The 23049-nt window shown below is 38.4% G+C and overlaps 2 protein-coding genes across 2 annotated transcripts; both read left to right on the forward strand.

The window, feature by feature from the left end:
- Positions 1 to 12270: 12270 nt before the first annotated feature.
- Positions 12271 to 12813, forward strand: LOC127137314 (uncharacterized). Its single transcript, XM_051063785.1, has one exon. It carries the CDS (start codon positions 12271 to 12273, stop codon positions 12811 to 12813), a length of 543 nt encoding a protein of 180 aa, XP_050919742.1.
- Positions 12814 to 21662: 8849 nt separating this feature from the next.
- Positions 21663 to 22553, forward strand: LOC127137315 (uncharacterized). The gene has a single exon (XM_051063787.1). The coding sequence runs from the start codon at positions 21663 to 21665 to the stop codon at positions 22551 to 22553; it is 891 nt and encodes a 296-aa protein (XP_050919744.1).
- The last annotated feature ends 496 nt before the right edge of the window (positions 22554 to 23049 follow it).

A 23049-nucleotide genomic window follows, 5' to 3' on the forward strand; every position in this document is an offset into this window, starting at 1 on the left:
AAATTACTTTTGATCAATTTGAATCATGGGGTTGATTTGATTGGAAAACTAGGTTAAAACCTAATCTCATGGTGAGAAATTAGTCAAACTATCCAAAGGGATCATGTCATGGTAGACAAGCCTGATCTCAAAGGCGTAGAAGGTTTCGTCTTGTATGAAGGGGTTGAAGATCCAGAATTAGTCAAGAAGATCGCTAGGGCCTGGGGAGCAATTTTTCCTCAAGGGAGAAAAGAAATGGGTAAGAAGAATTTTATTGCCAAGGAAGATTACACCAAATGGGTAAAATACAAGGTTAATAAGATTTTGCTTCCATTTTCATGTGAACCATCCATGAGCATCAAGCCTCCGGAACCATTAATCCGTCAAATTTCTGAGGTCGATGAGCTGAAAAGAGTTATCAAAGTCCTAGAGAAAGAGAATGACGATCTCAAGTCTAGACTTGGTAAGATCTCCTTGAAGAAAGAAACTTTGAAGTTCAACTTGAACCAGAAAAGAGACAGGGTGCGTCGAGCAGATAAAGAAGTGCAAACTGGGATATTCAAAAGAATAAAGGTGGGTGAGACACTCAAGGGAACTTATGCTAGTTTGAAAGAAAAGAAGAAAAGATTAGCCGAAACTCAATACCAGGCTTGTAAAGTAGAGCTTAATTACAGAAAACAGACCAAGAAACTCTGAGACCAGCTGGAAGCTTGCAAGAAAAGGCTGAAGGATGAGCAAAGTTGCACCAAGCAGTTAGAGGTCACTCTTAGCCATAATCAGTATGAGCTAAACCAGAGACTTTAGGAGATCCATGAGCTAAAAGAGCAATCATGAAGAACCTGGAAGGCACCAACCTACTCGAACAAGAGAATGATCGTCTGAAGAAACACAATGGTCATCTTGAAGAACTCCTCAACCAGAAGGGAACATTTGTGAGAGGAATTTTAGATGAAACCGATCATGATCTACCACCTGACTTCCCTGAAGGAAGAATGGTATTGGAGGAAAGGAGTGCACGTCTGACCCCGTTCGCTGAACAAGCCACATAAATTTCTCAGATTTGTTATAAAAAGTTGTTGTCGAGGTGTTTCTGCATAGTGCCCTTCGGGCTTGATATGTATTTCATTCTTGTTTCTAGGTTGATATTTGATAGGGTTGATGCTGAGACTCTTGTATCCTAGTGGGCAACTTAGTGATATGTACTTGTATCCCACTTTCTTTATATATGAATAAAAGAGTTTCCTGGTTATTGACTTCACAAACTGTCTCTCTTTATGCTTTGTATTTGCTTATATGGATAAACAAACTCAAGGATTCCTTGGAAATTTCTTCCTTTACAAAAATGAATATAACATAAATAAATATACGCATGTCAAATTTTTTGGCATACATGCATGCATCCACACATTTATCTGTCACAGACTTCCAGAAAACAAAATGCTTACCACCTCCATCTTTCCGCAGCCAAAACGACGACTCGTCATCACTATTTCACCCGAGCAAACAAATCCAAGATAATGGCTGATTTTGAATCTGACAACGCTCTTGTCCGTGAATCTCTCGCCCAAGTCCAAGGCAGAATGAACCTCTTTCAAGGGAACATGGAGGCCATCTTGGAACTCCTCCAGACTCAGAGGACTCCTGTCTCTACTAACCCTGTTGATGACAACGCACCCGTGCTATTGGGGTGACCAATCTTACTACTGCTGCTGGTGCTACCGTCGAAACTCCGGTGGAGACTGTAGTACCAACTAATGGGAACCTCCAAGTGTTCCCTGCTGATATGAATAGTGTAAGACCCTAATTTTGACCCTAAGATCCCTCATGGCATCATAACATTTCATTTACATTGCCTAAAGGATCATAAGCTTCTTGGCTCCTTACCTTTGGGGTGAGGTCTCTTGTGAATTGGTTTGAGATCACCAAACATGCTTGAATTATATATTATTGCTTTTCTCATTTTTATTTACTAACCAAAAGCACAAAAATATGTCACTAACATTTCTTGTTTGTAGCTTGAGCAGTCACAAGGTCAAAAGCTTCTAGGAGATCCTATATGCATTGATATGGCCAAGAGAAGGTGAAAGCAAGCATGGCTATGGTTCTAAAAGCTCTCATCCATCAAATACGCCTCCCAACTATCTTAATTCATCATTTTGGTCAAAGCAAATCAAAGGGTTTGAGGTTTGTTTCCCAAGGAAACCCTAATTCATCTGTTCATCAACTATGCCTTGCTCATGAAGCAACCTCAACCCATGGTCAAATACAATCAAGGGAAGTTATTTAATTCATAATTTCATGCATATTTGAACTTATTTGAGTTTCCTCAATCATCCATTCATCAAGATATGAGTTCTGGACTTGAGAAGTTGATCAGTCAATTCATCTGACTATTTTGAAATACACTGAGACCTAAAGTTTTATGTGTTGGTCAAATGGAGATGACCCAAAGAGAAAACATGTTCTTAAGAACCATATGAACAACTTTCATGTTCATCAAAATTTTATTTGAAGCTTGGAAGGTCATCATCCATTCTAAAACATTATAGGCCATTTTGACTGAAACCCTAATTTTGGGTCAACTTCCCTAGGACATAACTCCTTCATTTTTCATGATTTTGAGGTGAGACTTTATTAATTGGAAATATTAAAATGTCTACTTCAAATTTCATGTTGAGAAAAATTGAAAAATCTCAAAATAAATACATGTGATAATGCAAAACATTATAGGTCACTTTGGACCAAATGCATTGAAATGTGAAAAAGCCCAATTTCAAGTGCCCATAACTTATTCATCAAAAATCCAAATGATGCAAAATTTAAGTCCAAATTGATTGTCTTGAAAATATCTACAACTTTAGTGTTGAAGGTTTTATCATTTGGAGCTTGTGTCATTGAGACAGAAGGGCTTGAACTTTGGCCAATTTTGAAAATTCCACATATGCATGTTTTGCACCCCACATTTCAAGTTCAATTTTCATTAATTTCCAAGGCCCAAATGGAGTTTTGATCAACATGACATTTTTTCCTTATGCAACAAGCTTTCCAACCATTACTCATAAGGTTGCATTTTAATTTTGGACATGTCATTTTCGAAGACTTCAATGTAATAGTGCATTTTGTGAAAATCACTTCAATTGCCATGCATGATCCAAATACACCTCATCTGCATGTCCAAAACATATTTGGTGATGTTTAGCTTGCCATTCCAATCAGAATTGGGCCCTCCATGCGCCTGTACAGGCCCATGCATGGAGGCCCTCTTCACCCATGCACACACTTTGCTCATGCTTGCAGTTCCCTTCATCTATAAATACAAGGCCTTGACTTCATAATTTGAGATCCTAAAGACACCTGTTATGCTGCATGAATCCCTCCATAGCCATACTTAAAGGAACTTGCTCTTTTTCTTCAAATTTTTAGATCTAAATTTCAGCTACACTGGTTGATTTCTAGATTTATAGTTCCTAAGCCTTGCTCATCTTCATCACTAGACCACACTGCAAGCATTAGTAAAGGAGAATTGTGCTCTCAAGATCCACATTTCAAAGGTGGATATCAGAACTTATTTTCTTCGAAACTCTTTATTCATAGCTTATTTCTTGCATTTGCTGGGTTGTCTGAAGTCCTCTCAATAGAGGCAATTGTTTGGTGCTTTGAATTTTGAAATTCCATCAAGTTTCAGTTGAACACCATTTTTTTCAAGCTCTGATTCCTCTCTCCATGGAAGTCTAGAGCGAAAATAGATGGCACAGGGGTGAGGTACATCACCCCAGCTTTCCATAGCTATATAGATCGTGCCATTTGGTTGAGGTTGCCATGTCTGCAACTCTCACCGGAACAGGAGACTTCGCCGGAGAAGACGGTGGTGTACACCACCGTGTGATTGCCAGATCAAATCCTGGTCGTGCGATCTCTTTTCCAGATCTAATATGGATCCTTCATTGTTATGACTTATTTAAAGGCAGCGTGTTTTGCATTGACTTGGATGTATGGTGGATGCGCGCCTGGGAACCGCCTGATGCGCCAGCTCAATTAATGAGCTTGGATCCAACGCGTGTGGATTTTCCTGATTTTTTATTTTTGATTTTAATTTCCATTTTATTTCTTTTATTCCATTTCATTTCAAAAAATCATATCTCACTCATTATTGGTCCAAAAAATGTGAGACCAATTGCATTATTTCTCTTTTAATTTCTAATTTCTAAAAATGATTTTTAATATTTTTTATTTTATCATTTGATATTTTTCATGAATTTTCTCTTTTCTGGTTATTTTTAATTCATTTTAAATAGTTTTTGATATTCAAAAAATACAAAAATATTTTTCCAACCTCTTTGAATGATGATAGATCCATGAAAAATATTCTCATCAATTTATTAATTGATTTGAGATTTATTTGAGATTTTAGTTCAATTAGGTTATTTTTATGCATTTTTAATTGATTTAAAATAGTTTCTGACTCCTAAAAATGCTGAAATTTTTTGTCAAACTTTGTTTGACCTTGTTGAACTTGGGATAATTCACTTGGACTTTTCAAAGTTGATTTGAAGTGAGTTTGAAGTTTGACCTTTCTTTATTATTTTAATTCAAGTTTTATTTTAATATTGAAAAATACCAAAAATATTTTATTTGTGTCTTGACTTCTAATTCTCATTTTTCTTCTGTTTTCTATTGTTTGACCTTGATCTTTTCTATCTTTGGTCAATGCTTGTTGATTATCTTATTCCATTTCCATTAATGCACTTTAATTCTTCATCTTCTTCTTCTTCTTTCTTCTTCTTTTTGATCAATGAGTTAAATGTTGATAGTTAGCATTGATACATGGATGTCTAATCTTCCTTGATTCAAATCTAATTCATCTTGATCATGGATCAAGTGAATGGCTTTGCATTAAGGATAAATTGCTTCCTAAATCATGCAAAGAACCTAAATCAATACAAGATCATTTCTCATCTTCTTTTTTTGGCATGACAAGTTGTTGGAGTTTGATTCACTAATCAAGACCTCTAACTTGTGTTGTTGCCTACATTATTATTGACCGGCCTCAGATAGTTGTGACTTCTACATAAGTCCAATTACGATTGCTTAATGTAGCGGGGTATTCGTTACCATTAGAGATATTGACTAAATCTAAGGTAAACCATACAAGTCGAGTCGCCGCCACGCTTTTATTTATCCAATGGAATGGTTAGAAAGCGAACAAAAACCTAAAAGTTTTATCGAATCAAAAACTAGTAAAAATGTCAGAGATCTGGGTAAGGGGGTTGGTTATGCAATGGGAAGGTTTTAAGCACCCAAAACATCCTAGGTACTCATAGGGAGCCCTTTTCATACTTGTTGTAAGATTGGTATTTTGTGAAAATTTGTTTGTGCAAACATGATTGAAGAGATGAGAAGAGAATATACAAGTTATTCAAATTTTGTGTTTGGATGGATGAATCCATTGCCTACGTACCATCTTAAAAAAGATTAGGATCAAAACCTCGTAGTTCGGGGTAAAAATCTCAAAAAAGTTGGTGAATTGATTGGTCCAAAATCCTTAAGGTCTTTTGTTATCCAAGGGACAAAACTCAACCTAAAAACCACAAATCCACCATGTGAGGATAGCTTCAACATGCTAGTGAGGGGTTAACCCTATAATAAGCATGTCCATCACTAAGGATATAGATGAGTATTACATCTACCTCAAGGATAACACAAACCTAATAGCTAAAGGTTATGAAAAAAAGTTTTGATTAAGAAAGTGGCCATTGAAACCACAAAAGTATTTGAATGAATTATATTTACCAATGAGAAGTATTTACAAAATGGTCAAAGTTGATTTAAAGGTTCAATTCAAAATAAGTGTTATAAAAAGAAAGTTTGAAAATCAAAAGCATAAGGATTAGGTTTCTAATGTTGGAAAAGAAGTGTTAAATGTTTGTACAAAAGTTTTGGCTTGGGTTAGAGTGGAGGGAAGAAGAAAGAATGGCTAAAGTCATAATCATACAAGGGATAAGGGAGAAGGAATAAGACCAAAAATGGAGTTCCTCTCTTGAGATCATATTGATGATCCAAGTAGCTCCCATCCTTTGGAATGTGCAAGCAAAATAATAGTAAGCTCAAGCAATCAACATAATCAAACAAGCTCTTGGAAAGTTCCTCAATGGCTCTTAGGTCTCTCTCTCTTAGAAGCTCATGGCAATGGTTCCTCTCTTAGGCCCAATGTTGGAATCCCTAGCACAAGAAGACACACATTAAAAAGTTCTATCAAACAAACCAAGAATGAACAAGAAGGAGTTTTAGAAAGTGGTCTCTTCAAAGTTTTCTTTAGCATTTATAGCATTCTAAAGGCCCAATGCCTAGTTGCTCTTTGACTTTTATAGCACTCTAAAGGCCCAATGCCTAGTTGCTCTTTGACTTCAAATTTGCATGGGGAAAGTACTAAAGTCTAAGTCCATTTGTCCATTTCTTTGAATTTGGTCCACAACAATCAAAACAAAACACAAGCACAATGATATATACACAATTATGTGCTCAAGTGAGAAAAAGGAAAATTGCATTAACATAAACATGTGCTCAAATGAGCAAAGGGAAAAGCAAATGAATAATATGTACAAGAATAGTAAATTGCATAAATGTAAAGTGAAAGAAGTAAATGTTAATGGTTAATGGTTAATGTTAATAGTTAGTGTGCCATAAGGAAAATTTAGCGCTATGTTAAGCAATCGTAATTGGACTTATGTAGAAGTCACAACTATCTGAGGCCGGTCAATAACAATGTAGGCAACAACACAAGTTAGAGGTCTTGATTAGTGAATCAAACTCTAACAACTTGCCATGCCAAAAGAAAAGATGAGAAATGATCTTGTATTAATTTAGGTTCTTTGTATGATTTAGGAAGCAATCTATCCTTAACGCAAAGCCATTCACTTAATCCATGATCAAGATGAATTAGATTTGAATCAAGGAAGATTAAACCTCAATGTATCAATGCTAACCACCAATCTTTAACTCATTGATCAAAAAAAGAAAAGAAGAAGAAGAAGAAGATGAAGAATATTAAAGTGCATTAATGGAAATGGTATGTATCAATCAACAAATGTTGACCAAAGATAGGGAAGATCAAGGTCAAACAATAGAAAACAGAAGCAAGATGAAGATTAGAAGTCAAGAAACAAGTCAAATATTTTTGGCATTTTTAATATTTAAAATAAAACTTGAATTAAAATAATAAAGAAAGGTCAAACTTCAAATTCACTTCAAATCAACTTTGAAAAGTCCAAGTGAATTATCCCAAGTTCAACAAGGTCAAACAAAGTTTGACAAAATTTTTCAGCATTTTTAGAAATCATAAACTATTTTAAATCAATTAAAAATACATGAAAATAACCTAATTGAATTAAAATCTCAAATAAATCTCAAATCAATTCATAAATTGATGAGAATATTTTTCATAGATCTATCATCATTCAAAGAGGTTGACAAAATATTTTTGTATTTTTTGGATCTCAATTTGTTTTTAAAATGAATTAAAATAACTAGAAAAAGAGAAAATTCATGAAAAAATATCAAATGATAAAGTAAAAAATATTAAAAATCATTTTTAGAAACTAGAAATTAAAAGAGAAATAACGCAATTGGTCTCATATTTTTTGGACCAATAATGAAATAGATATGAATTTTTGAAATGAAATGGAATTAATGAAATAAAAAGAAAATTAAAATCAGAATTAAAAATTAGGAAAATCCACACGCGTTGGATCCAAGCTCATTAATTGAGCTAGCGCATCAGACGGCTGTGGCATGCGCGCGTATCATGGACCTAAGTCAACTGAGCAACATAAACATTTAAAAAAAGTCATAAGATCCAAGAGCCCTGATTCAATATGGGAATCATCATCAACGGCCTGGATCAAAACTGGAAAACGGACGGTGGCCAGCGCCACCGTCTTCTCCGGCGAAGGTCCAAATTTGCAGAGGATAAAAAGTTAACCAAAATGCACGATCTAGGTACCAAACGAAAGGTGGGGTGATGTACATCACCCCTGTACCAATCAAATCCACTCTAGATTCCTATTGAGAGAAAAATCAGAGGTTGAATTTCATGGAGTTCAACTGAAACTTGTTGGATTTTGAAAATTAAAAGCTCAAGAATGTTGCATCTATGCAGAGGACTTCAGATCACACAACAACAGCAAGAAATAACCAATATATGAGTAGATTCGAAGAATTTAAAATGTGAAGTGAACCTCTGATTTGCAGAGCTTGGAGTCACAATTCCTTGCTATGGATGTTTGCAATTCACTCTATGGATGAAGGAGAAGAAGGCTAAGGAACTTTAGATCTAAGAAAACAGTCGAGGAAACTGAATTCTAGATCTGAAAATTGAGAAAAAATTGGTGAGTTCCTTTGGTATGAGGGTGAGGATTCAATTGCATAGCATTTAGGGCGCCTTCAGGTTAGTGAAATGAAGCTCATATGCAATGTATTTATAGGTAAGGCAATGATGAATGCATGATTTCAAATTTGCATGAATGGAAAGGGCCTCCATGCATGGGCCTGTACAGGCGCATGGAGGGCCCAATTCCACTTGGTTTTGGCACTTGATCATCATCATGTACAAATTGGACGTGCATATTGTGTATTAATGGATCATGCAATGCAAATTTAAATAATTTTCCAAAATGTGCCATAATGTTCAAGCCTTCGAAAATACCATGTCCAAACTTGAAATGTAACCTTATGAGTAATGGTTGGAAAGCTTGTTGCATAAGGAACAAATGTCATGTTGATAAAAACTCCATTTGGGCCTTGGAAATTAATGAAAATTGAGCTTGAAGTGTAGGGTGCAAAACATGCATATGTGGAATTTTCAAAATTGGCCAAAGTTCAAGCCCTTCTGTCTCAATGATGCAAGCTCCAAATGATAAAATCTTCAACATGAAAGTTGTAGATCTTTTCAAGGAAATCTATTTGGACTTCAATTTTTCATCATTTGGAGTTTTTATGAAGAAGTTATGGGCACTTGAAGTTAGACTTTTTCACATTTCAATGCATTTGGTCCAAAGTGACCTATAATGTTTTGCATTATCACATGTATTTATTTTGAGATTTTGAAATTTTGCTCAACATAAAATTTGAAGTAGACCCAATACTATTTCCAATGCATTAAGTCTCATCTCAAAATCATGAAAAATGAAGGAGTTATGTCCTTGGGAAGTTGACCCAAAATTAGGGTTTCAGTCAATATGACCTATAATGTCGTGGAATGGATGATGACCTTCCAAGCTTCAAATCAAATGTTTATGAACATGAAAGTTGTTCATATGGTTCTTAAGAACATGTTTTATCTTGGTGTCATCTCCATTTTACAAACACATAAAAAGTTAGGTCTCAGTGTATTTCAAAATAGTCAGATGAATTGACTGACCAACTTCTCAAGTCCAAAACTCATATCTTGATGATTTGATGATTGAGGGAACTCAAATAAGTTCAAATGTGCATGAAATGATGAATTAAATAGCTTCCCTTGATTGCATTTGATCATGGGTTGAGGTTGCTTCATGAGCAAGACACAGTTGATGAACAGATGAATTAGGGTTTCCTTGGGAAACACACCTCAAACCCTTTGATTTGCTTTGATCAAAATGATGAATTAAGATACTTGGGAGGCATATTTGATGGATGAGAGCTTTGAGAACCATTGCCATGCTTTCTTTCATCTTCTCTTGGCCATATCAATGCATATAGGATCTCCTAGAAGCTTTTGACCTTGTGACTGCTCAAGCTACAAACAAAAGATGTTAGTGACATATTTTTGTGCTTTTGGTTAGTGAATAAAATGAGAAAACCAATAATATATAATTCAAGCATGCTTGGTGATCTCAAACCAACTCACAAGAGATCTCACCCAAAGGCAAAGGGAACCAAGATGCTTATGATCCTTGAGGTTATGTAAAATGTAATGCTATGATGCCATGAGGGATCTTAGGGTCAAAATTAGGGTCTTACACTTAACGTAGCGCTAAATTTGCCTTATGGTACACTAACTACTAACATTAACCATTAACCATTAACATTTAATTCTTGCACTTTACATTTATGCAATTTACTATTCTTGTACATATTATTCATTTGCTTTTGCCCTTTGCTCATTTGAGCACATGTTTATGTTAATGCAATTTGCCTTTTGCTCACTTGAGCACATAATTGTGTATATATTATTGTGCTTGTGTTTTGTTTTGATGGTTGTGGACCAAATGCAAGTAAATGGACAAATGGACTTAGTTTCTAGGACCTTCCCTATGCAAATTGGAGTAAAAGGATCTTAATGTTGAAGATGGATTAGAAGGATCAAACCTCTAAACTCACTCTTGTACATTTTTGATTTACTTCATAGAACTTGTTGATGTGTGTGCTTTTATGCTAGGGGATCCTATGAGAGTTCAAGTTGAAGAACTATTGCCATGATCATCCAAAGTGAAAGATACAAGAGACATTGGGGATCTTCTAAGAAGCTTGTTTGATTATGTTGATTGCTTGAGCTTATACCTATTTTGCTTGCATATTCCAAAGGATGAGAGCTACTTGGATCATCAATATGATATCAAGAGAGGAACTCCATTTGTGGTCTTGTTTCTTATCCCTCATCTCTTGTATGATTAGGACTTTAGCCATTCTTCTTCTTCCCTCCACTCTAACCCAAGCCAAAACTTTTGTGCAAACATTTAACACTTCCTTTCAAACATTAGAAACCTAAGCCTTATGCTTTTGATTTTCAAACCTTTTCATAACATTTATTTTGAATTGAATCCTTAAATCAACTTTGACCATATTTTATAAATACTTTTTATTGGTAAATATAACTCATTCAAATGCTTTTGTGGTTTCAATGGCCACTTCTTTAATCAAAACTTTTTCATAACCTTTAGCTATTAGGTTTGAGTTATCCTTGAGGTAGATGTAATACTCACCTATATCCTTAGTGATGGACAATGAGTCTTCCATGCTTATTATAGGGTTAACCCCTCACTAGCATGTTGAAGCTATCCTCACATGGTGGATTTGTGGTTTTAGGTTGAGTTTTCTCCCTTGGATAACAAAAGACCTTAAGGCTTTTGGACCAATCAATTCACCAACTTGTTTTGAGATTTTTACCCGAACTACGAGGTTTTGATCCTAATCTTTTTTAAGATGGTACGTAGGCAATGGGTTTATCCATCCAAACACAAAATGTAAATAACTTGTATATTCTCTTCTCATCTCTTCAATCATGTTTGCACAAACAAACTTTCACAAAATACCAACCTTACAACAAATATGAAAAGGGCTCCCTAGGAGTACCTAAGATGTTTTAGGTGCTTAAAACCTTCCCATTGCATAACCAACCCCCTTACCCCGATCTCTGACATTTTTACTAGTTTTTGATTCGATAAAACTTTTAGGTTTTTATTCGCTTTCTAACCATTCCTTTGGATAAATAAAAGTGCGGTGGCGACTCGACTTGTATGATTTACCTTAGATTTAGTCAATATCTCTAATGGTAACGAATACCCCTCTACAAATAGGCTTGCTGCTTTCTATCCTTGGGGAATGCCCCAAAACTTTGCTGCTCATTTTGCCAATAGGGGTGGTTGCTTCCCTCATCCGACTCTCACCGCCCCTGCTGCTGTTGGAAACAATGTTTTCGCTTGGGGTGTACCCACTGTTAAGACTCCTCCAGTTGATGATGCCAATGTTGCGGACAACCAAGGTCAGGTCCCTAATGAAACTCCTGACGCTGAAGGTGAGTACCAAGGCCTGCGCCCCCACTTTCAGATTCCTGCTCAACCTGCGACTACCAATCAAGCTGCTCCATTTAGTTACCCTGGGGAAACTTCTGTACCCATGTTGATCTATGCACCCACCAATCCTGCACTCCAGTGTGTGCAGACAAGGGCTCCTCAGGCCCCTAATGCTCAGGCTGAAGGACAATATCCTCACATGATGCGTGCCACTCAGACAGTGCCTCCTGGTTTCTCCTACCCACTGCAAATGTTGTTTGCTCCACATAATGTTCTTGTTTAGACGATATCTCCAGAAACCTCTCGGCCAACCAATCAGGTCGCTCCTCCCGTTGTTGGTCTGCCCAGAACTGTGGATTATTAGCTGTTAGATGACAAAATAAGGGCTATTGAGGGTTTCTCAACCTTTGGTATCGATGCTCGAGATCTTTGCCTAGTTTCGAATGTGGTGCTTTCACGGAAGTTCAAGGTGATAGACCTCCTTAAATACAAAGGTCTAAGCTTCCCTCGTAGCCATAATACAATGTATTGCAGGAAGATGGCATCGTATATCGACAACGATGACTTGCTAATCCATTGCTTTCAAGACAACATGTCTAGGGCTTCTCTAGACTGGTATATGAGTTTGGAACGTACTAAGATCCTGTCATGGAGGGACATGTCTGAGGCTCTTCTGAAACAATATAAGTATAATCTTGATATGGATCCGACAAGGTTGCAGTTACAGAATCAAGCACAAAGATCCAACGAAATCTTCAAAGAGTATGCTCAGCATTGGCACGAGATGGCGTCCAGGGTCCATCCAGCATTGTCAGATAATGAACTTGTGGATATCTTCATGGGTACGCTCCAAGGGTTGTATTATGAGAAGATGATTGGAAGTTCGTCTACAAATTTTGCAGATATGGTAACTATTGGTGAACGCATAGAAAACAGGCTAAAATCAGGGAAGATCACAAATACAACCGCTCCACAAACAACGAACAAGAGGGCGCATGAGGGTTTTGCAAAGAAAAAAGAGGGGGAGGAAAATGATGTGAAGGCAGGTGCCCACCCCCAATATTAGTTTCTGATGGCCCCTATGTCGTACTACCCATACCCGTATGTCACTGCAACTCAATATCAATAACCTCCATTTCAATATCAACCACAGAAAGGTAATCAACAATCAATACCTGCTCAGAGAAATCAAAACCAACAGTACAATCGTGACAACAAAGGACAAGGCCGAGGTCAGAATAACAGGAACAACTTTGGTAATTGTCCCCAAATTGATAAGATTCTGGTACCGTATGCAGAGCTGGTGCTATATTTGATCCACGTAGGGGCTATCGTACAAAAGGAAATACCTGCAGCCTCTCCTCTGTTCCGCCCTAAGCATGATCCTAATGCTTCATGCGCTTGCCACACCGGATTTATAAGGCACTCTACAGAGGAAGTTGGGCCCTCAAATACAAGGTCCAAGATTTGATTAATCAGGAGATCCTATCATTCTCTGAGGAAAAACCCAATGTGAAGGCGAATCCCCTGCCCAATCATGGTGATTTAGCAGTCAACGTCGTAGTCGAAGAGGAAACAACTGAATCCATACTAAGAGTTGATGATGTAAAGACTCTATTGTCAGTTGTATTGAAGAGGCTTGAACGGTTTGGGTTTCTAGCAGGTATACATGATGATTGTGCAGTATGTGAGTATGATCCAGACAATTGCGACGAGTTAAGGGGTTTGGTACAAGAGCTAATGGATCAGGCTTTGATACAGTTCTCCAAGTCCAAGGCAGTAGAAGAAGTTGCAGTAATCGAACCAATAACTATTGTGTACAGAAAGAAAAAGGTCAAAGCTCCTCCCGAGAGGATTCAGCCAAATTATTTTCGTTTTCCCAGTCTGTTTCCGTATCAGAATACCAAGGCAGTACCTTGGAATTATGCGACAACCGCGTATTTGGATGGAAAAGAAATTCGTATTCCTGACACTGAAATCGTCAACATCGTTAGAGCGGGAGGCATGACTCGCAGTGGTCGTGTATTCGCTCCAAAATACACTCCTAGGGTATCTCCATCACCCACAGTTATCCTGCCTAAGGAGAAGGTCATTCCTACTCCAACTCCGCAGACAGGGGCAACTGTACCTGCCACTCCGAACATGACAACTGTTCTAGTGCCGATGAATGTTATTGACAACAAAGTTGCAGAGTCAGAAGTGTCTAAAGGTAAAGGACCGATGGTTGAGAATGAGAAACTTGAGGATTACAAGAAGAGCATCACTTTTGAGGAAAGCCAAGAATTCCTCAAATTGATCAAGAAGAGTGACTTCAAGATCGTCGACCAGTTGAACCAGACTCCCTCTAAAATATCCATTTTATCTTTGCTGTTGAGTTCTGAGGCTCACCGCAAAGAATTATGGAAAGTTCTGAATGTCGCTCATGTGATGCAAGATATCACGGTCGATCAGTTTGACGTCGTGGTTGCTAATATCACTTCCTGTAGGTATTTAGGATTTAATGAAGCAGAACTACCTCCTGAGGGGAATGCCCATAATAAAGCACTACACATTTTGGTCATGTGCACAGACTCTCTTCTATCTTGAGTCCTCATTGACACTGGTTCTTCCCTTAATGTATTGCCAAAATCTACATTAAGTCAATTACAATTTAAAGGACCCGAGATGAGGACCATCACACTTACTTTCCTAGATTTTGATGGTTCCCGGAGGCAGGTTATTGAGGAAGTTGATCTTCCCGTCTGTGTTGGGCCTCACCAGTTCAGCATTACCTTCCAAGTTATGGATATCAACCCGGCTTACAGTTGTTTGTTGGGTAGGTCGTGGATTCAAGCCGCTGGGCCAGTCACCTCTACGTTGCACAAAAGGATGAAGTTCTTGATTGATGATAAACTTGTAATCGTGTATGGTGAAGAGGATCTATTGGTTAGTGAACTCTCGTCATTCAGATATGTTGATACAGATGAAGGGATTATTGAGATTTCGCTCCACTGTTTAGAATTCGAAGAAGTCAGTTCTGCTACCGCCAATCATGACCAATCATCCGCTACCGGCCTATCTTCAGTCAGAAGTGCCAAACAAACATTGGAGAAAGGCCCACTTCCCGGTTGGGGTAAAATTGTTGACGTGGCAGAGAAGCGCGACAGATTTGGTATCGGTTATCACCCTACAGCACGCAAGGCAAGCCCAAAGAAGAAGCAGTTCAACCCGGTCAAATTCAGCAGCGCCGACTTTCAAAATAATCATACTATGGCAGTCATTGGAGAATCTAGTGGCAGCAAACCAAAGACGCCTAGCCTCATATGCAGATGTCCTCCAGGTTTCAAGCTTCCCAACTAGACGACTATCAGGATTCCCATTGTGTACTCGGAAAAAACGTAACGAAATTTGTTTTCTCGATCCCTCGTCCCCGCCCGAGACGAGAGGATAGCTTGCAAGGGCCTCCATGTTTAAAAGTATTATGTGAATAAAAAAAAGTACTTTTTGCATGCAAAACTTGCGTTCCCTTTTCTTTAAGTTATTTTTACTTTTTCACTACAACAACGAAATGGCAAAAGATTTCTTTTTTCCTTTTTCCGCTTCCTTAAAAAACATACTAAAATAAGCTCATCATATGCAGAGAAAACAAAACCATTGATTACAATATTGCAAGAATCAACTGTAAATCTGGATTTCCAATCAACCAAGCTGAAGATGACAGTGAGGAAGATTGTGAATTACCAACTGAGCTAGCACGACTCCTTGAGCACGAAGAAAAAGAGATTCATCCATACAAAGAACCAGTGGATGTCATTAATTTGGGTTCTGAAACTGATAAAAAAGAAGTAAAGCTCGAGGCATCCTTGCCAAGCATGTACACTCCGAGTTGGTAGAGTTATTGCACGAGTATGTTGACGTCTTCGCTTGGTCGTATCAAGATATGCCAGGGTTAGACACCAGCATTGTTGAACATCACTTGCCACTCAAACCGGAATGTCCTCCTGTCAAGAAAAAGCTTAGAAGGACTAGACCCGACATGGCACTCAAGATCAAAGAAGAGGTTAAAAAGTAGTTTGATGTTGGCTTTTTGACCATTTCTGAATATCCGCAGTGGGTTGCTAACATCGTCCCAATTCTGAAGAAGGATGGCAAAGTCAGAATGTGTGTAGACTACCGAGACCTCAATTGAGTGAGTCTGAAGGAGGACTTCCCTTTGCCTCATATTGATATTTTGGTCGATAATATAGTGCATTTTTTCGTCTTTTCTTTGACGGATGGGTTCTCTGGGTATAATCAGATAAAGATGTCGCCAGAAGATATGGAGAAGATAACTTTCATCACACCTTGGGGAACTTACTGCTACAAAGTAATGTAGTTCGGCTTGAAGAATGCAGGGGAAACATATCAACGTGCCATGGTAACCCTCTTTCATGATATGATTCATGAAGAGATTGAGGTTTACGTGGGTGACATGATTACCAAATCTAGAACTGAGGAAGATCACTTGGTGAACCTGAGGTAATTGTTTGTCAGACTCCAAAAGTTCAAGTTGCGTCTGAATCCAGCTAAGTGTACCTTTGGGGTCCGATCTGGTAAGCTCTTGGGTTTCAAAGTCAGTCAGAACGGTATTGAGGTTGATCCCGACAAAGTCTGAGCCATCCAAGAAATGTCATCTCCCTGAACAGAAAAAGAAGTCTGAGGTTTCCTTGGTCGACTCAACTACATCTCCAGATTCATATCTCACTTAACAACTACCTGCAAACCGATATTCAAACTATTGAGAAAGAATCAATCGAATGTGTGGAACGACAATTGCCAAGCGGCATTCGACAAAATAAAAAAGTACTTGCAAGAACCACCGGTTCCGGGTAGGCCCCTCATTATGTACCTCACAATACTCGATGAATCTATGGGCTGCGTTTGGGGCCAACATGACGACATATGCAAGAAGGAACATGTTGTTTACTATCTCAGCAAGAAATTCACTGAATGTGAGACCAAATACTCACTTTTAAAGAAAACTTGTTGTGCTTTGACTTGGGTTGCTCGATGCTTGAGACAATATATGATTTGCGATACCACTTTATTGATATCCAAAATGGATCTGAGAAAGTATATCTTCAAAAAGCCTGTTGTCACTGGAAGAATTGGCCAGTGGCAAATGCTGTTGACCGAGTATGATATTCAGTATGTGACCCAGAAAGCGATAAAAGGGAGTGTTATGTCTGACTACCTTGGTCACCTACCTGTCGAAGGTTATAATCCATTGAGGTTTGACATTCCAGACGAAGACATTATGTTTATCAGAGACTTCACTATGCCAAGCTCCGAGATAAGCCTTGAGGAAGGCTCCGAACCAGGATCGCTATGACCGCTCGTGTTTGACGGTGCTTCCAATGCTCGAGGCCATGGTATAGGTTTTGTTATCACTTCTCCAACCGGTTCCCACCTTCCATTTACGGCTAGACTATGTTTAGACTACACCAACAATATGGAAGAATATGAAGCATGTATCTACGGGTTGAAGGCGGCCATCAACTTAAGAATCAAGATTCTAGAGGTATACAATGACTCAACTCTGGTAATAAGTCAGGTAAAAGGTGATTGGGAGACTCGGGATAGCAAGTTGATACCCTATAAGGAGCATATCAGGAAACTGGTACCCTACTTTGATGAAATATATTTTCATCATATTCCTAGGGAAGAAAATCAGTTAGCAAATGCTCTAGCTACATTGGCATCTATGTTCAAAGTCAAATGGAAAAATGAAGCACCAACTATCCATATTGACCACTTAGATGAACCAGTACACTGTTTAGCAATCAGGCAGATCCTGATGATAAGCCCTGGTTCTATGACATAAAGACATTCATGGAGAAACAACAATATCCCGAGGGTATATCCATTACCGATAAGAAGGCTCTGAGAAGACTCTCTTCCAAATTCTTCCTAAACGGTGATGTGTTATACAAGCGAAATTATGATTTTGTACTACTCAGATGCATGGATAGACACGAAGCTAGTACGGTCGTAAAATCCATACATGACGGTTGCGATGGTGTACATGCAAAAGGGCCTGCTATGGCCAAGAAGATCCTTCGGGCTGAGTATTACTGGATGACAATGGAGGTTGACTATTACAACTTTGTCAGAAGATGTCACAAATGTCAAATATATGGTGACAAGATCTTTGTGCCACCGACTCCATTGAATGTTTTGACTTCTCCATGGCCTTTTTCTATGTGGGATATTGATATGATTAGGATGATAGAACCTAAAGCTTCTAACGGTCATCGATTCATCCTGGTCACCATAGACTACTTCATGAAATGGGTCGAAGTTGCTTCGTATGTCAACGTCACTCGACAAGTGGTTACCCGGTTCATCAAGAAAGATCAACAATATGATGAAGGAGTTGTACGAAGAATTTAAGATCGAGCACCACAACTCTTCATCATACCGGCCCAAGATGAACAGCGTCATGGAAACAGCTAATAAGAACATCAAAAGAATCATCCAGAAAATGGTCAAGACATACAAGGAGTGACATGAGATGTTTCCCTTTTCTCTGTACGGTTACAGAACCTCGGCTCACATATCTACTGGGGAAACTCCATACTCCTTGGTATATGGGATGGAGGTTGACTTACCAATTGAAGTCGAGATTCTTTCATTAAGTGTCATCATGGAGGCTGACCTCGATGAAGCTAAATGGGTTTAATCATGGTATGACCAGTTGAATCTGATCGAAGAGAAACATTTGACGGTCGTCTGTCATGGTCAGTTGTACCAAATACGTCTCAAACGAGCTTTTGACAAGAAAGTTCTTCCTCGTGAGTACCGCACAGGGGAACTCATGCTCAAAAGGTATTCTGCTATTCACTCAGACCCGCGAGGCAAATGGACTCCCAACTATGAGGGGCCTTTCGTCATCAAGAAGGCCTTCTTACGGGGGGCTCTAATCCTCACAACAATGGATGGGGGAGACTTGTCATCGCTAGTGAATGCATATATAGTCAAAAAATATTATGCCTAAAAAGAAATGACAAATTCCCGCTAGATCAATCTTCACAAGATTGATCTAGGCAAAAATGGCTATCCCGATGGACCAAAAAATGAATTGTCCATGCAAAAGTTAGGGAACAAATATAAAGCTCACTAAGTCGAAAACCCGAATGGGTGACTTAGGAAAAAAGAAGCATCCCGATGGACGAAAAGAATAAAAATGTCCAGGCAAAAGTTAGGGATAAAGGCATTGACTATGATCCTTAAGCCCATTATGCTACAAGCTAAATATAATATGGTCAAAGATCAATAAAATCATCATCATCCGAAGCGTGGTCTCGAAATGCAGATTCTACAGTGGATAACGGACAACGTTGTAATCAATGGAAAAAATGTGCAAAAATTGTTTCCCATTGCCATTTCATTTATCTTTTTCAATTTTGGCAATACCCTCATCAAGGGTATTTGCATCTTTGTACACACTGAATGTACAGTTTCATATCAATAAAATTCAGTTCATTTCATCAAGTACTTTTATTCTTCTGTATTTTGTATGAAAAATAACTGATTTATCTTGTTTACATAAACCTTTAAGATTTCAGATAATAATAAAAGCTACACTAAAGGAAAACATTATGCATTACTGTAAAACCCCAACGAACTTAAAAAATGACTGGTAGCTCAAAATTTGTTTTGCTTGAACACTTGTGACGTCTAAATGACTGCCCTGTCGGTTGTTATTCCCCAATGTTCTCCATCAGATAGGGGAGTCTTGGACAACAATTTTACCACCTGGATCCCACCATATTAACCTTTTGGTAATCAATGACGAGTCGGAGTTTCCACCATAACGAAGAACCATACCCCATAAAGAAAGTCTGTCTAGAATCCATGCAACATGAATATAAAGCATACATCATGCAACACACATGACTTCTCCACATGACATCAAAAAACCTATATCAACAGTAAGACCACCCGTGCAAGTAAATTTTTGGATACGTCGCTATTTAATCCTCTTCCCCCTCAAATACTTGAAAAGCTTCCGCAATTCTTGTATTCAGGTTCAAGAAGATTAAATAGGGGAGCTGTTGTACCCCAAAAATTTTCCTCCACTTTTTCATCTTCTCATCCTGCCACCTGACTTGGAGATCAGTTAGATACATTAATAACATTCATTCATACAATAGAGGATCGTCATGGACTCAAGAATCCTGGCTTATGATGCTTGGGTTTGGGGTAAGGATCAAACTTTAAAAGCAGAGTTTAGTTATCCATCAAAGCACAAGAGAGGTCAAAACCCTAATTGCTTGATGATAGAGGTATGGATTCAACAAGAGGCTATCTAAGCAACCTCCAGAGTTATCCAAAACCCTAATTCAGGTTGATTTGGTGATGAACCCTAATGAAGGCTCATAGATTGGAGGATTTGTTTGTGGAGTATATAATTGGATTCAAAAAGACTTGCTTGAGAGGTAGGCCCCCATGGGAACCCTAACCAAGGAAGGAATGGTCTTGGTGAACTTTGTGGCTTGACTTTTCATCAGGATAGCTCCAAACCCTAGTATCATCCCTTGCTTTATCCTTGACATATTGGATGCCTTTGCTTGACTCCTATCCCCCATGACATTTTGTCCTGGATCGAGCCTATGGTCCCATGGCTTCCATGCTTTGTTCCACCCATGTCATGCCATCTGATCATCTCAAGTACAAGGCCCACTCTTGGTTTATTTTCATCTGCTCATTGGTCTTGAATCCAATTCATCTCAGTCTCAATGCTTGGTTGTTTTGTTCATGGATGGTTAATGGCATTGTCTATCCAAACCACTAAAGCCTATTATATTACAATCCAAGAGATAGTTATGTCCTTTGATTCATAGTTAAGCCTTAACCTTGTTTCATTAAGTGACGACCTTCTTCATAACCCATTCTATTTATAAGTCATGTCCATGTTCATTTCAATTCAAGTATATACATGTACAAAAAACCAACTTGAAAACCATTTTCAATCCATTTTTTTAATCCATTACAATCCATCCATAAATTATGTCCATTTCAATTCAAAACCAAGCATATACAAAATCCAATGTAAAATAAAAACAACTTGAAAACCATTTAACTTCCAAATAACCATCTATAAACCATTACATTGATCATTACATGAAAAATTACAAGTTTTGGCAACTTTTGACCAAGTGTTAACTTTGGTCAACAATTGACTTTTTGGTCAACGTTTACCAAAGTCAACCCAAGCCCTTTTCATCCCAAAAAATCCAAATCCTCAATCCCTAATCCTCCATGTCCCATTTTGATTCTTGAACCACCAATTGTACATGTTACCCTAAAATCCAACCTTGATGTCATTATAATGTTCAAACATGAAGGCCATAAACCATGTTGCACTTAGGCTGCAGAATACAAGTCAAAATGCAAGGCCACCATCAAACCTAATGAACAAACATCAATTGGAAAAAGGAAATGACACCATGCTTGCCTTGACTTACAATGCATAACCAACAAAACATCATACACCAAGCCTGCATTGACAACTCAATAACCACCATCCAACCATAACAGCATAACCAGGAACAAACCATGAAGAATTCATCCTGCAGCTGCACAAAATGGTTAGGCCAATCTCCTGCTAGCCAGGAGCAAACCCTGCAGCACATAGGTTAAACTCTCACATGGACATTTCAAAATTACCCAACATTCTGCATAATAGTCCACCTAACATTTACTATCATCAACAACCAGGAGCAAGCCCTGCAACAACCAAGTATTGTGCAACCTGTCAGTACATAAATTAGGATGAAGCATGAGATCAAAAGTGACTTAATGCCAACCTTAGCAATGCACACAAGTGGATGCCTAGACGCTTGTTACTCTGCTATTGCATTGGCCATCTATGGCATCTTCCTATTCCCAAATATGGATGGTTTCATAGACATGGCTGCTATTTGCATTTTCCTTACTGGAAACCTAGTGCCCACCTTGTTAGCTGATGTTTACTATTACAAGAGCCATAGGTACACTAAGAAGAAAGGGATGATTTCTTGTTGTGCTCCTTTACTATATCAGTGGTTTCTTGAGCATCTTCCAAAGACAGGTGTTTTTGTAGAACAGTCAGATATTAGTTGGCCTCAGAGATTGGGATCACTCCGATCCGAAGATCTTTCTTGGTATTCCAAAGAATACATCAACATGGACATCATATTCAGCTGTGGAGATTTCCCTAATCTACCACTTATTGGAACTCAAGTATGCGTGAATTCTAACCCGGTTCTATCACTAAGACAACTTGGCTACCCAATGGAAGGCCCTCCAGAGGCAAGATCTTTGGAATCTTTCTTGTTGCTTGACTTTGGGGTTGAGAACCCTAGCTTGTTCCAACGAATCAGAGAGGCTTGGAAGAATGTCAATCGAAAAAGGAAAGCTGATTTGGGGAGAGCAAATGGGATTACAAAAGAACCATATTTGCACTGGGTAAAAGAAAGGGTGGAGATGATCAAAATTCCATTCGTCATTCGGACACCTGTACCTCTTCCTGGACCTAAGCTCACCCATGTCCCTATTGAAGAAATGGAGGAACTAAAGACCACTACGGAAAATCTAGAAAAAGAGAATGAAGAGTTGAAGATAAAACTCCAACAAATCATCAATGAGAAAAACACCATGAAGTGGGAGCTTGAGATAAAGGATGCACAGCTTCAAGCACATGTGGAAAAGTTCAACAAAGAGGAGCATAAGAGGAAAAAGATCAAAGTGGGACTAGAACAAGCTGACCATTGCCTAGATACTCTTAAAGGTCGATTACGATGAGCCCGGAAAGAATGTCAAGACAATGAGCGTTGGTGGCATCTAGCCACGAAGGAAAACAAGACGATAAGAGATACACTTGGGGCTTAGATAAAAGAACTCACCATTTCTATTCATCATGCAAAGGCTGAAGTAGATTAGGAACACCGACTCAAGAATATAGCCACCGAAGCTTCTAGGGTTTCACCCATGATATGGGAGGAGAAGTGTCGAGAAGTAAGAGATGCAAAAGAGTTTGCCAGCTATTGGAAGAACCAACTAGAGTCATTACATCAAGACAACTCCATATGGTTGAAGGAACGAGAGTATGTGATTGAAGATTATGAATCCTTTAAGAAGACCATAGACTTATTGCAAGGAGATAGGAATAAGTTCCGTGCAAATCTCGATGGGCTAGTGGGGTTCTGTAATTGGGCGGCTAAAGAATTACCATGGAAGTTAAGAGACGCAGTTGAAGAGTTGAAGGAAGATAGAACTCCTCCAGCCATAATCAGCTTCA

This window comes from Lathyrus oleraceus, chromosome 4 (genome assembly GCF_024323335.1).
Source record: "Lathyrus oleraceus cultivar Zhongwan6 chromosome 4, CAAS_Psat_ZW6_1.0, whole genome shotgun sequence".
Classification (NCBI taxonomy): Eukaryota; Viridiplantae; Streptophyta; class Magnoliopsida; order Fabales; family Fabaceae; genus Lathyrus; species Lathyrus oleraceus.

What these genes read in the sequence shown, in the direction of transcription:
- LOC127137314 (XM_051063785.1), top strand. Translation starts at nt 12,271, where the DNA reads ATGTATTGCAGGAAGATGGCATCGTATATCGACAACGATGACTTGCTA.
- LOC127137315 (XM_051063787.1), top strand. Translation starts at nt 21,663, where the DNA reads ATGGATGGTTTCATAGACATGGCTGCTATTTGCATTTTCCTTACTGGA.